Source organism: Pelodiscus sinensis, chromosome 4 (assembly GCF_052426305.1).
Source record: "Pelodiscus sinensis isolate ZL-2025 chromosome 4, ASM5242630v1, whole genome shotgun sequence".
In the NCBI taxonomy this organism is placed as follows: Eukaryota; Metazoa; Chordata; order Testudines; family Trionychidae; genus Pelodiscus; species Pelodiscus sinensis.
In genome coordinates this window covers 24,227,089-24,243,456 of record NC_143055.1, presented here as the reverse complement: position 1 = coordinate 24,243,456, position 16,368 = coordinate 24,227,089, and the positions used below count along the sequence as shown (strand labels likewise).

At 41.5% G+C, this 16,368-nt stretch overlaps 1 protein-coding gene across 5 annotated transcripts in view; it reads right to left on the bottom strand.

Annotated features, from left to right (window-relative positions):
• Window positions 1-16,368, bottom strand: part of PPP2R2C (protein phosphatase 2 regulatory subunit Bgamma) — a 271,511-nt gene that overhangs the window by 59,388 nt on the left and 195,755 nt on the right. For all 5 annotated transcript variants that reach the window (XM_006128213.5, XM_075930765.2, XM_075930767.2 and 2 more), the window contains 2 exons: window positions 14,135-14,247; window positions 9,936-10,113 (listed from right to left, as the gene is read on the bottom strand). In XM_006128213.5, coding sequence (XP_006128275.1) covers window positions 9,936-10,113; window positions 14,135-14,247 — 291 coding nt within the window. The remainder of the gene's footprint in view (window positions 1-9,935; window positions 10,114-14,134; window positions 14,248-16,368) is intronic.

Sequence of the window (16,368 nt, the reverse complement as noted above, 5' to 3'; positions counted from 1 at the left end):
TATGTTGGTGAGAATGTGGGATGAGGGAAAAAATGGAGATATAGGGCTTTAATTTGCTCCATAATCTGAACAATTAATACATTTTGTCCATGTCCATGACATTCATAGAAAAAACCTATAAACACTGGGAATAAAAACCATAGACCAATATTTTAAAATCTTCAGTGGGAGCGGGGGAGAGCTCAGGATTTTTGAAATACCGGCTACTTATTTATGTGCCAAAATATGGTTTGTGGAGCCAAACTTTAAAACCTTGGACATATTTGTGAAGCTTCAAATTACCAATACAATAGGGAACTACAAATTTAAAAAACCAGAATGCAGTATGACCAGTTCTAGGAAGCACTTGATTTAACCTTACAGAACAACAACCTGTTTCTAGTGTATCAGATAAAGAATACACTGACAAGAGACTAGCTCACAAGAATGATAAAAAGGCTTCTTCCACTGCAGCACTTATAGAATTCTCGTGAGTTTCCTTATGCTTCAGGCCTTATGTCAATATGGGAAAGAACTCTCTTACTATCCGATACATAGCACTGCACAATTGGCTACCTGCCTCCGGATGGGGGTTTGCACCTATCTCTGAGTCACTGGCCACAGCCAGAGGCAGGATAATAGATTAAATGGACTTGTGATCTTGGGCAATATAGCTGCTCCTACATATAGATGTTCTGAGCTGACACAGCAGGAAAGATTCACAAATGACAAAAACTGAAATAAATGTTGCTACTCTGCTAGATTTCAGGGAAACCAATCGCTAACCTTTTATCAAATGCATGTTGGTTCCCAAACTACTGAATGCATGAAAATCAGCAATTATATCCGTAGTTTCAAAACCTTTTTTAAAACAGCCTGAATTTTAAAGTTGCTGACTCCTGCAAATTCTATTGAAATCAATGGAACCTGTAAATTTGCAGCATCTTTGAAAATTAAGCCAGCTCAATAGGACAGCCCTCAAGTGAAATAAAAATGTTTAGGTAGCTATTTGTCCATAAATGCAGCATGACATTCAAATGCAATGCTAAGCATCAGCAATGTATCCACTTATCTTGCTCAGCAACAAGACATTTGTTACTTTACTACATTTAAAGGCTTGCAATGGTCACAGAGGAAAACAACATCACAAGTTACTTCTGCTTTAAGCAGTAAAACACACAAACCCCAACATATCCATTGCTGGGCCAGCTGCAGACAAAGAGTGAAATATTATCCCCAGTACATCATGACACTCAATTATTATTTTCCTAGAGATGTATTGGCTTGCATTTCCCATGATGAATCACAGTTTTATTAACATCTCTGCAGCCTCCTTATCTCTTATCATCCTTTGTATGATTTATCTGCCCTGAATGGATTTCACAACTTCTTCCTATTTTGCATGTGGAAGGCATAGATGGAATACATGATCTCATTGTGACTTTCAGGTGTAGGTTCAATACATGGGCAACTGAGTATAATTCTATGTCCTGCATTATGCAGGATCCCACAGTTATATGATCTAATGGTCCTGTGATGATTCCCCCTCCCCATGCTTTATGCAATTGGCTTATGAATATAAATATACATAACTTGAGACAGGTGGTGGGGTGCCCCAGAAAGCAAGAAGGCAAGTGTCAGTGGCCTAATCAGCACACCAGGGAACAGTTCCAGGTGGTCTTCTGTGACTACAGTCTATGACTGGTCCTTTCTGATTTCAAAATGTATGAGACCAATGGACCTGCTATATGTATTTATTCATAAATTGGGACTCTACACGCCTTTTGTTGTATGTACAACTCAAAGCACTTTGCAAATGTTTAAGGAGAAAAAGTCTCTGGCTCAAAGAGGTTAATTTCAACAGAATAGGAACAGAAAGGGTATAGAGGAAAAAGGATGTCTCTGAGTGATGAAGGTAATGGCTGGTATTTACTTTCTATTTCCACTTTTTAGTAGTTGGCTTTGGGTGTTTTTTGTTTTTTTTCTGTCTTCCCCAAAACATACTTCCTACCACTTCATTGGCAGGAAGGGGTAGGAAAGCATCGTGGCCCCTAATAAAAATTACCATTAACATCTGGAAATCTTCCCACTGACTTACAGGGGCTTTGGATCTGGCTCCTAATCTCTACTGGTTTCTACTGACAATCATTTTCATTTTGTCAGTTCAGCTACCTCAGAAAGCAGCAGACCAGGATTGGCCCGAGGCTGGCCGTAGCAGCTGACACCTCACGCGGAAGACGCGATCAGTGCCTCCGCCTGCATGGCCGTCAATGGCCGTGACATAATCACGGGGCGCCCGGGTGCCCTGTGATGTCATCATCGGGCACCCGGGCCGGCGGCGCCCTAGGTGACTGCCTAGCCTGCCTAGGCTCATGGGCTGCTCCTGCAGCAGACCAATAGATATCTTGCATAGTTCCAAAAGCTAATTGTCCTGATGAATTAATTGAAGTTTTTCAACTAAAATTCTACCAAGGGTTCTCCAATTTTGGGTGTGTGCCAGACTCTGGTAGCACCTCAAATCCTTCATTTCCTAAGCATAACCCTGACTTTAGCTTTGGCTGACAAATTATTTACACTCTGTCAAAGCATATGAATCAGAGACATTGTGAAAGGGAGAAAGAACAAACAAAAATCAGAAGTAAGGCTCAAGATTCAGCCAGAAGCAGCTCTTCTGGCAGAATGTCCCATGCAATATAGCAGTAGTTTTCAAAACTACGAGTTGTGACCAAAAACTGGGCCATGAAATGTCAGACACTGAGTCTCATTGCTACAGGGTTATCAGGTGACCAGTGGGGATGTGAAGGCAGGCAACCTTGCTTGTCCTGGCACCGCAGAGTGCTGTGTTTCAGAAATGGCTACCAACATGCCCTGCTTCTGTGGGAGAGGGCTCTGTGCACTGCCCCTGTCCTGAGCACTAGCTCTGCACTCCATTGGTTTGGAACCTGCTGCTGGCTGCTTCTGGGGCGCAGCATGGTCTACGGTGGCAGGAGAGGCAGGAAGCCTGCCCTAGCACCACGCTGCACCACTGACCGGCTCAAGATAAGCCCTTTCTGCCCCATCTTGACCCTCTCCCAAAGCTGGAATCTCCTCCTACACTCCAAAGCTCTCCTCAGCCCCACACCAGAGCTTACATTCTAGTCAGATTATAGTCTCACAGGCATCAACAATTTTCTTCAACTGGGTCATGAGAAAAAGAGTTTGAAAACCTCTGCTGTATAGTATGTCTTCAATGAATGATCGAATGGCCCAGCCTGCCCTTGATTACCGCACTAAAGGAAGCATTAAAAATGGATTTTATGCGCTTTCCAAAAGTAGATGAGAAATGATTTGTATATAATAATTCCCCAAACTAAATGTACTTGTATGAAAAAATGATGATGTGAGAAAAGTGGGGCTTTATGACAGTGCATTTGTCCAAGGGAATAGAAATATACCGCAAATAGTCTGTGCACAGTCATCATGTTCAAAGACTTTTATAGAAGCAACCTTATCTCATTCCAAGGACACAAATTTGTCAGCACACCGCATCACAAAAATGTCAAGTGAATGCTGTGTATTTGCTTTTAGCTGTGCATCCAAATACACTGCACTGAAAGAAACAAGCCCGGCAGTATTACAAGAGTGGGTGTTTCTCAGCCTAGAGACTCCATTACAGAACAGAATGTATGTATATGTACTGCATTAATGAAGTTTTCAAATGCCTACATAAAGAAGATCATGCTATTTAGGCATCACTGTTTTTATGGTTTTTTGTATATTTCTAAAGTAAATCAATTCCTATAAGATATAGAGTCTAACAATATGATCATCCATGATATGCTTCAAATTTTGGAATACATTAGATTATAAGAAGGGCCTATGGTGATTTGCTAATTAACTTAACCCTTTTGGGACATTAAAGAAGGATTTTTTTATTAAAACTGGATAACCATAGACTATATTGACCTGACTGAGAAATGAGTATTTTAGTCAAGATGAGCACATACAGGAAAGGGGGCTGTTGTTACCATAGTAATGCCAAGGCAGCCTCTGGAGTGAAATAGCTAGCTACCAGGAAATGAAAGGAGTTCAAGTGCTATGATCTGCATAGTTGTGTGAGCAATCCAAATACACGCTCATAAAGAATATTTAGTATGGTTAGATTGTCCAGAGATTGCTACTGATGTGAAATAGGCCTTATCAGTATGCTTCCAGCAGTTCTGCTCTCTGGTTCACCATTTCCAAGATAATATATCTAAAGGTTCAAGGTATGGGCAATACTGCTCAGCCATTTCAGAAAGAACATTAACAAATGTAGCAATCTCTGCCTCAGTAGGTATTCAGTACAACATATGTATAATTAAGGATGCATTTTCTCTCTCTAATGCAGCCAGACATGTAAAACCTCTTAACAAAGAAGAAAGAAGATATACAAAATTTCTTTTATTCTGTCCCTGCCAGGGTATGGAGGAAATCTGTCTGCAATTAGAGAGAAATGGTTTATAAAGATGCCTTACAATTATTTTGTGGAAATTTATAAGCCAAAACACACAACTTACTCAACTCTTTCTTGTCTGCCTTTCACCAAAATCAAAATGATGCTAATGAAAAAAATATATATTTTACTTGTCAAAAAATTACTTTTCTCAGGCAAGCTGAATTTTGCAAGATTTGTTTAAAAGTATTTTCCAAAGTGAAAACAAGCCTAAAATCTATATTGACATTATCTATTTTTCACAAAAATTGTAATTTATCATCAGTTATTTGTAAAGCTGCTGAATTAATGGTGGCAAACCATTATAATTTATCTTCAAATAAAATTCTACAAATCAAGCCTTCTTTCTTGTTTTAAAAACCCACGCTGCTGCTGTGCTCACAGCATTGATGAAATACCATTGCTTTTCCTGCTCTTTTATGCATCTTTATGGGACTCAAAGATGTTCAGGTATATGCGAGCAACCAGAAACTCTACTGTTATATTTGTTATTTGGGACACTGTCACATCTAGCCTCTTGGGCAAACAGAATGTAGTTCATTATTTGTAGCAGTGCTCCATCAGAGGGAAACAGTAAGACAAATACCTATCACTTCCAGTTCGTTTATTAACAAAAGTCATTTCAGTATATTCAATTAATTAATTTGATATAATTAAATCTTGTGTATATCATGTATTTGTTCTCCTGAGGCCACCATATTTTGCTCTGTGCTCATTCACATTCCTTTTAGTAACAAGATGGGGAAACAGTCTTCCGATATTCATAGCAGTAGGCATTAAGCCCAGTGATATTAATTCATAATTTAAACTTTATGCTTGACAGACTTTCTTTTTTAAATGTACCTTTTCCTAACTTGTATTGTGCAACACATCGTGGTTTCCTAAGAGACAATTCATCTCATAAACCAGTTTTATATCAGAGATTATTGTTTTTTGCAGAATGAAAAGGCAGGCACAATGACATCATTACACAAAGGACTACATTACTAGTTCCTTATCCTTAATGTGCTAGTCCGAAATGTCATGGAGACAGGTATACCTACACAAATGCATATGCAGGCTGGGTAACTGTATGGACAAAAATATATTCTCTCCGCAGACTGAGGCAGATCTGAAACCACCTCTTCAGTTGCCTTATCCTCATTTTCCACCATGATTGAGGGGTAATCTACAGTTCATTCAACTTCATTATGTCACTCCTACCTAAAAGGCAATTCAGAGTAACCCCTCTCCAAAGCTGAACCAAACAGCTCCCCTTGATAAATATCCCCATTCATCCACTGTTCCACTGCAGGAGTCAATCTGCTATCTCTTGAGACTGTACACTTCGGCCTGTTCCTCTTCCAATTTGCCAGAGTCTCTTCAAACCCTTTAATTTTCTCCCAGCCCCAAAACAACCTAATGTCTCTCACTACCTGCACCCATGCCAACCTGTCTCCAAGTTGCAAGACCCTTCCTAATACCATCAATCTGGACAACAGTCCCAAGCCTCTTGCTTCCCAGATGTAGAAACCTTCCCATACCTCAAATACTTAGAAATGTACTCCGTTTCTCCCACCCACAAACACAGTAGAACTGGAAACTGAGGGCTCTACCGAGGAATCATGCAGTATTGTAAGGGTTAAATCAATGGTTCAACTGAAAACTCCAAGAACATATCTGTAAATATTCTGAGAGAGAGTTTGTGGATGCATGTAACACAGCTCTCAAAGCAGTAACAGACTAGACTGTAACAGCAATACTAATCTCCTGATGATGGTGTTAAATCTCAAATAGTCTTGTTTTCAAACTGTTCTGCCACTGAGACGTATGAATTTACATAGGAACCATCTCTCTTTCAACTTTGTTTGACCATTCAGGCACAGATACCATGAATTTTATGATGCAGCTTTGGGGGAACAGACAACCATTTTTTTAAAACCTAAACAAGTGGGTTTTTTCTTATTATGAGGGCAGCTGTCCAGAGATGTAATGATGCTGGAATCTAAAGTAAGGTGATCTCTCATAGGCAATTCACGTAACATTTCTGTCTCATTTAACCCATCTAGAACAAAGGGGTAAAATTCTTCTTTATCTATCTTCGTAGACTGTTGTGGAGATTAAATAGTATGTGTAAAGGATCTGTAGATAAAGCTGTACATACACCTGAAATATAGTCCAGGACCATACTTAGACCATGTAAATTCTGATTATATCCCTGCTTTAATTGTAACCGCTCTATTTTTAGGGATTTACAGATATTTTGGATTTTAGACATTCACTCTGGGTTAGTCAATCTGCACACTTTTATACTTTTCACATGGGAAATAGCCTGAAAAAGGCCGTTTGGCCATATTTAAATATAATTAACATTTAGGGCTTTTTTTAAAAATTAACCAAGACATTTGTGTTGAAATTCAGTATCCTTTACATAAACTTGATGTAATACAAAGGACTACATATTTTTTAATATACAGAGTAGCTGTCCTGGATACTTTACAGAGCACAGCCATACTGGATCAGACCAGTGCCCCATAACTCTGTATCCTGCCTGTCATAGTGGACAGAAACAGATATTTCAAAGACAAGTGAAAAGAAGAAACCACATTATGGACAATTATGGAATAACCAGAGGTTAGCGTAAGGGGGAGCAGAGGACCTTCCATGACCTGGGCAGGTGCTGCTTTCCCACAACAGTCTCTCTGCTCCTTGACGAGAATATGTCTCTTCCTGGTTCCATCTTTAACAACTAGGCGTGAACCTACTCCTAATTAATCCCAATCTGGATTAGAACTCTCCCAAAGTTTTGGAATATCTGGATCTAGAGTTATAGTTTAACAGTTTATCCAGACCTGGAGCATCTTTTCTTGGAATGTGTATTGAGAGAACCTTTGCCAGATGCCCCTCCAGCTTGTGTGTGTAGCAGGGAAGTTCTTCATGAAAGGGGCTCCTTGGGGCTTTTATGGGAGGAGGGCATGTAGCAGAGGACCTACCTCTGCTGTGTGACAATGTCCTCTGCAGCACCCTCATTTCCAAATGGAACCCATGAAGGATTTAATAGAGCTAGGAGTACCCATACAGGGATACAGATAGTGGCTGTCTAGGTCCTGAAGATGCTATCGTGGCAGAGAAGAAGAAACCCTCTGATAAGTCTCTGGGATTCAAAGTCCCAAACACTTGCTCCCTTTAGTGGACAATGTTTGAGAGGGATGTAGAGGGGGCTATATGAAAAACTCAAATTTTCCCAAACTTGAAGGTGCTCAGTGATTGGAGGGGGTTGGTGCTAGAATGGCTTAGTTATGTATCCAGTACTTTCCAGTCTGGAAAGTACTGGATGAACATAACGGGTCTGGGTGAACATATGGACCAAATTCATTCTTAATGTAACTGCAGCACCTTCAATAGGAAATGCTACATGCTCAGCACCTCTGAAAAATCAGGCTGCTTTTATGTAAGTGACTAAATATGGATTTAGATGCTTTATTTTAAGCAACCAAGTCTGGAAATTTTGGCTCAGATCCTCAAAAATATTTAGGTTTCTACTGTCCACTAAAATGGTCCTCTGTTCTTAGTCATAGTGGCCTGATCTCTCATTAAAGCAGCTGTAAACATGTTCATTGATTTTAATGATATATGAATTAAGCCCTTAGTAAACATATAACCATATAATAAAAATGAGAGACAATCTGGTACAATTTGACTGTCTCTGCTTAGGACTTGGATAGCAAGGATTGATGCATGGAGGCAGAGTTATGTAGGGAAGTATGCACAGAGATTGTCAACACAATGCTAGGCTCCAGGCAGTGCAATCAGTCTCTCTGTCTCTTGAGTGGTAAAATTAACCTCCCAACCAGTGAACAATAGAAAAGACTTTAACAAAAACTGACAGACACCAGATAATCCCATTGGATTCTCTATCCCAGCTTCTCTCATTGTGTGCCACAGCCTTAATGATGCTTAAGGGTCTGGTTTTGTATTCTAACAAACTTATTGCAGGGGTTCCCTGTTCTTTTACTAAGGATTTTCAATAACAGACTGCCCTATAATTTCGTGATGTGATGCCAACACTTCAGAAAGGGGTTCCTAACAACATTTCCCCCTTTAGCTTGTAATAAGCAACACGCAGCAGAGGCACATGTATTGCATAGAGGAGGGTTGCTGGTGCACAGGGGAAATACTTTTTCATTAAACAAAAATGTGCTCTCATCACCCTAATCAAAGAGATGGCAGTGCTCAGAAATCAAAATCAGATAGAGCTGCACTTTGCTTATACTTTTCCTGCAACACACACACTAAATAGGTTGGTTTCATAGGATGCAATTCAATATTCATAATCTGAAGAGTATGTAGGGGATGAGGGCCTAAACCAGAGTTGTAGGTATCTTCCCTACGGGCACTTTTTAATCACACCTGCCATTTGGTGCAATCTGGTCTATTCAAAAACAAAAACAAACAAAAAAAAATGAAGGACCTTCTGTAAAGCTCATTGATGCCAATTGGAGTCTTTCCACTGACATTAGATCAGCCCCCACAGATAAGTTAGTATGAACAGAGAGGGTATAACTACATCAGAGTTAAGGAAACCATCCCAAACTTCCCTTTACTGATAGAATTGTAATGCCTCAGAGAGTTCTTCCGTCAGCAGATCTCTGCCTTCACTTTCAACTCCCACAGACTTGTATAAGCATCCACAGAAATTCAATTTCACCTGCATGAAGAATGCTTTTAAAAGTATCATAAGAATGCTGGGATGCAGGGCAAGCTGACCCAGCATTCTGTTCTGGGCTTTCAGTTGTTTGTGTTTCTCCTTAATGGTCCTTTTACTCCCCACTCAACACAGACACACTTTTGCCTGGGCTATTTTTTCCTCTCCAGGAAAACATCAAACTTTCCTCTCAACACCATCTTCCTCCAGGCTGATTTCCCTTCCCTACTCTGCTGCTCAGCAGGCTGTGCCTCATCAGATTGTCAGAATGTTCCAGCACTTCAGAGGGACATAGCTACTGGTGCAAAATGGGTTGAAGGGGTCTGTGTCACAGGCAGGCCAGACATGTCCGAGACCTAGGCCTGCTATAACAATTCCTCATTTAGTGTGTCTCAGACATGGGAGTCAAGACTGTCAATTCTGAAAAGCCTGTTCACCCACCAAAGAGCAATTCAATATAAAAGACTGTCTGAGGGGGGGATAAGGTAGCCAGTCAGGTGGTGAAAGATCATTCAGACTTGGTCAATTTTCTGGAAACTAGAAACTAATCAAGTCAAAGGTTGCTAATTATCTATCAAAATTCCCTGATGTTTTGAACTAGTAACCAACTTTACTGCCTGTAGTATAAAATGATGTATGTATCTGTTATAAATTCTCCCAGAGGCAGTGGGGGGGAAGGGGGAATGTATTTTTTGAACTAAAATGAATGTTAAAATATGCATTCCATTTTAAACTAGATTTAAAAGAAGCCTTCTGAATGTGAATAACAGTGGAGCAAACAATCATAGTAAAGGATACTGAAACTCCTGTCCGTAATTGCTAAGTGCCAGAGGTTAATCCTGAGATCATCAGCTGACATGTATGTCTCACAGTCGCTGTTGACAGAAATTGAGTTGACATGATAGGTGTGACCATTAGCAAAGATTCTCCTGGGGGTAACTTCTACCATCAAATCCATAGGTTTCAATACAGGCACCTGTAAAAAAATAAATATGAATTTTTAAAGTAATTTCTGTGTACATGTAGAGAAAATCAGCATAGAGCAGGGAATGGTAGATCCGTACACTTTAAATAATTTACTGTATTTCTTTCACTGTTTTATGCCTCATCAAAAACTGTCAAGTGACAAAAAGGTTGTAATTTTTCGTATCCATAATACATGAAGTCTTTGAAAACAACTGCTAGATGTGTATAGACCTGCTGTACATATATTATTATCATAGCATATAAAAGCCCAATCATGGATCAGAAACTCACTGTGCTAGGCCTTGTACAAATACAGAATAAAAATGGTCCCTCCCTCAGAGAGAGAGAGAGAGAGAGAGAGAGAGAGAGAGAGCACACCTCACACTTTTGGCAGTGGGCGGGAGACAGAACTGGTGCACTGAAACCACTGTCTGCCATGCTGACCATTGTTACTTTGTGCTCACCCCTCTGTGTGTATCCACTTCTCTTACACTCCCATTGTAAAATCTCTTTGTTCTGTTTGTACACCAGTACCCAGTACAATGGATCTCTTGTACATGATCGGGGCTCTTAGGTGCTACTGCAATACAAATCATTTATTTATAATAATTAACATGTTTCAATATAGCTACGAGTGTGGCAGGACCAGCCTTTATGGTAAAGAGGGCTACTCACACAAGGAAAGTTTTCTAGGACTGAGATCTGAATTTATATGTATAGATATATTAGACTGTGAAGAGAAGGATAGAGCCAGCATTATTGCATATTTTCATGGGCCTCTAGGAATTTAGTTAATCGATGGCTTGGATTAACATATTTTTCAGACAACATGACTTATGATGCTAAACTTGAATCACAATTACCACTATAGTAATCAGTCCTAACAATCCATCAGACATCAACCTGCAGGTACTTTACTATAGCAACACAAGTACATTCTTGTAAGCACACTGCAGATATGCCATCACAGGCACACAAAAAATCTGACCAATTAATAAAAATAACTCTTGCCTCTGTCTTTGCATTATGAAATAATAAATTGCATTGGCTGTTTTGGTTTCCCTAATGATACATAACAAAGTAGCCATTCCATTCATTATTTTGTATTAATGCTCAGAAAGGCAGTGGCAGTTTAATATCTTACAGCATTTGCAATTAGTTCATCTTTATTACAATACAATAATATTAACGTTTCCACAACTCTGCCTTTCAGGTTCTGGCTCCAACTAATTTCTTCTCCCCTTCCCCCCCAAAAAAGACTTAAATTTACAAAATAAAAGACCAAAAGCTAGTATCACACAATTCAGATGCTCAACCTGCCATTTTTTCTATCTGCTATGAAGCAGCTGTCAGCATACTTGGCAGGCAGCTGAACACTAGAACTGTACCAACTTTTCCTCACATTGTTACCTCCCATTTTACAGTTCCTTACTTTATTACCACGAGTTGCTCCTAACTCTAGTTTCATAATTAAATGAAGGCTAAGATTTATACACAAGCGTATGCAGCACATTTCATTAGGGTGTGCACCCAAAGAATTTTTTAAAAATGTACTCTTTGACCCCCATTAGCCACACCTCTGACCCCACATTAGCCACGCCTCTGGAGGCAACACTCTCAGGGCAAGATGGACACATGACCAGAAGTAAAAGGTGTCACGTGACACTCCCCCCCCAAGGACTTTTCCCACCATCCTCCTACCAACAGGGATTAGTTTGGCTCCCACCAAACCCCCTGCATGCAACTATCCTGCAATTGCGTTAACCCAATGTGTGTGACATTAACTCAGGGGCGGAGAGGCTGGGGGAAGTGTTCCCTCTAAGAGTTTCCTCCCATGAGCAGAATGAATTTTATGATGTGCACCAGTACTGAGTTCATGTGGCTTGTTTGGATGTGCTACTGTGGCACCCAAGTTATTAATGAATATCTTATAAATGTCTACCTTTTCCCTCTGCTGCCATGTCTCCTCCCCTTGCTCCATAACGTCCCCTGGTGCCTGCTGCCCCCAACCCCTCACCTTCCTCTGCTGTCCTGACGCCTGCCCTTCTCACAGCCCTCAGCCTTCCTGAGACCTGCCCCTCTCCACCAGCCCTTCTCTCCCTCCTGTGCCCACTCCTCCAGTAGCCCCACTCTGATCATGTGATCTACTGCTCCTCATCCCCCTCCTAAAATCTCCCTCTATGCTCCTGCCCTGCCTCTCTCCTCCAGTGCTGGTCCCTCCCCTGCAGGTGTCAGCCCTTCTGCTTCACCCCCAGAATCCCCTGGCACCTGCACCTTCCCGGTGCCTCCCCTTTCCCTCACTGCCCCTGCCTCCTTTGCCCTCTTTTCCCTTGATGCCCACCCCCTCACCACCCTCTGCCCCCATTCCCCTCATGCCGCTGTGCCCTCACACATGCCTTGCTCCATCCCCACCTTCCTCATGCCCACCCTTTTCAAGCCTTCTCCCAGCACCTCCCCCTCTTTAGCCCCCAATGCCCTTACCCTCTCCTCTCCCAGCATCACCCTGTCCCCTCTCCCACTGACACCTCCCCTCCTGGCTCCTGCCCTTTTCCTCATTGTCTCCACTTACCCCCCCCCCCCCCCGGGCATTTGTCTCTCCTCCACCCTGTCCCTTGGTGCCTTCCCCTTTGCTTTTCCTGACCTGCCCGCCTCCCATCAGCACAAGCCCTTTCCTCTCCCACCCCTTCTCCCTATTTTTCCTCCTTCCCCTCCCCCTCCTACCTTCCAGTTTGCAGGGCTGGAGTCTGCTGCGATCGGACCCCAGAGGTCCCCACAGCCCAGGCTCCAAACCATGTACCGGACCTGGAGCTGGGCTGCTCGGCATTCGCAGCCCCAGCCCAGCCACCGTCCCGCCTCTAGCCAGGCTGTGCTCCCCCACGCTCCGCTCAGCGTGTCTCCTTCCACAATCCGCGGCTTGGCCATTTTTAAAAACGGCTCTGCAATGCCACGCCGATGTGGCACCGCCCCCTCCAGTGCGCTGCGCGTGACCCCACCCCTGGTGCAGCCCCGGCCTCTCCCGACGCTGCTGCCTGGGTTGACGGCTTCCCTTCCCGTGGCCCGGTACCTTCCCCAGCCAGGGTCACAGCTTGCTGGCCTCCTTGCCGGCGCTGCTCCCGGCCCCGGTGCAGGGGTGCAGAGTCCAGTGGCTCCGTCCCACCGGGCCAGTCCACCTCTGCATTAGGGTGTGCCTAAGCACACCCTGTGCGCACGCCTATGGATTTACATTTGTCTCATTAGGTTTAACTCAATTGCTCCAAACAAATGCTCTGGATAAGTTAGGATAACTCTATGTTAAAGGGGGTTTGAACAAAGACCCCAGCTATCTTACCCTTTACGAAGATAGCTTCCCCAATTATCACCTCTAATACTATTAACTCACAGACATCTACCCTTCCCCACCTCTAATATCATTAACTCACAGGCATTCACCTTCCTTTCCTCCCTCCCCCCCCCCCCGCATCCCCCTTCTGTTCTGAAATGTGATTTGTCCTTTTCATGTGTGTTCATTTTTTTTAATTGTATCCTTTGTTATATATGGCTGTGACTATTTTCTTCCACTATTTCATCTGAGGAAGTGGGTCTGGCCCACGAAAGCTCATCAGCTAATAAACCATCTTGTTAGTCTTTAAAGTGCTACATAGTCCTGTATTTTGTTTCTTCTATGTTAAACGTTACATTAACACACAATATTTCAGTCAAGAAGAGGGAGGAGTCTGCTTAGAAAAATGGTAATCCATGCTCTACCTGACTAGTTTTAGAAAAAACTAACTAGCTAAAATTGATGATATTTTTCATGTTTCATAGAAGTTACTACTTTATAAAATATTTGCTGCTGAGAAATCAGGAATTCAAGATAATATTTTCAGACCTAGAGCTCCAATCCAGTAAATAGGAGTAAATTTACGAACTTGAGTAAAGTTATCCATGTGCTTAAATACTTTGCTGAAGTAAGGCCCAAGAGTATATACTTTATCACTAAGAGAATCAATTGCACATTGAATAAAGAATTCTCACAGTGCCCAGTAGCTCACCTGTAGTGATGTTACAGTAGACAGATCTTTAAGTTTCCCTTCTTCATCTTTTAAGTTGTATCCCTCTGGTCTCTTATCTCGTTCAGTAATTTTCCATAATTTGATAGTTTTATCTTTTAATAAAAGAAACCAAAGTTACTATTAGCCAGGAGATTTTGAACTCTGTTACTCACTTTTAAAATAATAAATATTTCCAAAGCAGAGCACTCATGTAAACACAATTTTGCAACTCAGACCTATTTTTCTAACTGCAAAATTGCTGACTCACAAGGGATTTATTGAACCTACAAGTAGCTCAACCTCAGGCTATTTTTGCCTGCTAACAAAATGAGCAGAAACTGCTCTCATAACCCTGCTCAGCACTTAATAGGGGATGTGGACCAAAACTGTCCACAGTACAAGACATGCCCTTGAACCTATGTCTCTGCCTATGAAAGATACACAACAATGGAACTTGGGCCAGTTTGCTAAGATATTCAGAAGAAATTCCATAAAAGTACTGGGTGGATGAGTTGTCTAGTTGATGAACGGACAAGAATAGGCAAAAATTTATCTTAATCTCAAAGGCTCATGCAGAGTAAAGACCAGGGAAGAACAGAGACTGCATTTAGGAATTCTCTCTCTCCAAGAGACAGGCATGGACAGGAGAGCAGCAGCAAGGAGATACAGAGAGAGATATTCTAAAGAAGAGGTGTCACGCTGGAAGGGGTAGGAGGCTGAGGAGTGGGGAACAGGAAAGACAGTAATGTTCTGGGAGTTGATAACCATTTCAATCCTTCCTTTGAAATGCATTGGCTGGGTGCATATGAATTTTGTACTGGCTTCTAGTGCCTGGCTCCTACCACTCCGGGACCTATCGCTAATGTCAGCTGAGGAACTCTTTCTTCAGTTCAAGTGGTAGAGGCGTATACTCTTTTTTGAAGTGGAGGGATCAGGGCACTGAGCTGAGCTCCCAATGGACTTGTCTTCACTACAGAGAAGACCGACACTGCTGCAGGCAGTCGATCTTCCGGGGTTCGAATTAGTGGGTCAAGTGAAGACCACTAATTCAAAGTGAGAGGGCACCCCTGTCAGCACTGGTAGTCCTCCTCCTACGAGGAGTAAGGGAAGTTGATGGGAGCACGTGCTCCCGTCGACTTCCTCCTGAGTGGACAGTGCCAAAACAAAATTTAAGATACTTCGACTCCAGATACATATTTAACGTAACTGGAGTTGCATATCTTAAGTTGACTTTCCCCTTTAGTATAGACCAGGCCTCTGAATATGATCTAATAGTGTCTGTTGAAATGCCCAAATTCATTGTATGCTTACAAAGAGTACTGCTGGTGTGACAAAATCTGCCAGGACCAATATGGCAGCATTAAAGAGAGACAAAATAGGACAGACTTTAAAGGGCACTGCCAAACCATGTACTGTACAATGAAGCTTTGAACTGCACAGTCCCTTAAAGGAACACAATCTGATAGGAGAAAAGTGGCCATATTTCATTTCTATAGCATGTTTTACTCTGAAAATTCCTTGCCTTAAAATCAGTTAACCCACCTCTCCCAGAAAACAAATTGCATTAATTATGGCTATGATGTAGCTTATATAAAGGTTTTGATTCACCCTCTAACCTTCATGCAATAAAAATTCTAATATTGAACAGTTACAATCTATGGCTTTAGTTATACCAACCTATAGCTGAGCAGCTTACTTAGTTAACATCAAATATGTTATACTCTTGAGTTTCCTTTTTGCAATTTAGTTTGCTTTATGGCTTATAGACACATTTATTATGAAGTGTACAGTTCAATACGAATTCTTATTGAACTACCAATCTATTCATACATTTAAAAAAAAAGTAATGATGCTATCAAGCCAACTTTTCGCTATTAAAGTCAATGCATACTATACGAAGAAACAACATTAGATGCATCTCATGGTAGTATTTGACCTCTATCGATTAGAACCTCAATTTTTGCAGGAAAACTTATTTGTCCAATGGTTATATTGACCATATTTGCTGATTGTCTTCATCCTGTATATGCCCTCTGGACTCTTAAATATTTAAAGTGTTAAAATGCTTTGAAAAGGGACTGTAGAAATGGCCACTGTGACGTTCCATATTCATTGAGTCTCAGGGGTGTTATGAAGCTTAAATTAATTAGTGTCTGGAAAGTAATTTGAAACCCTCAGATGAAAGGCTTTACATAGACAAATTCTGAGCTATATGATATAACTTAGTCAGAAAC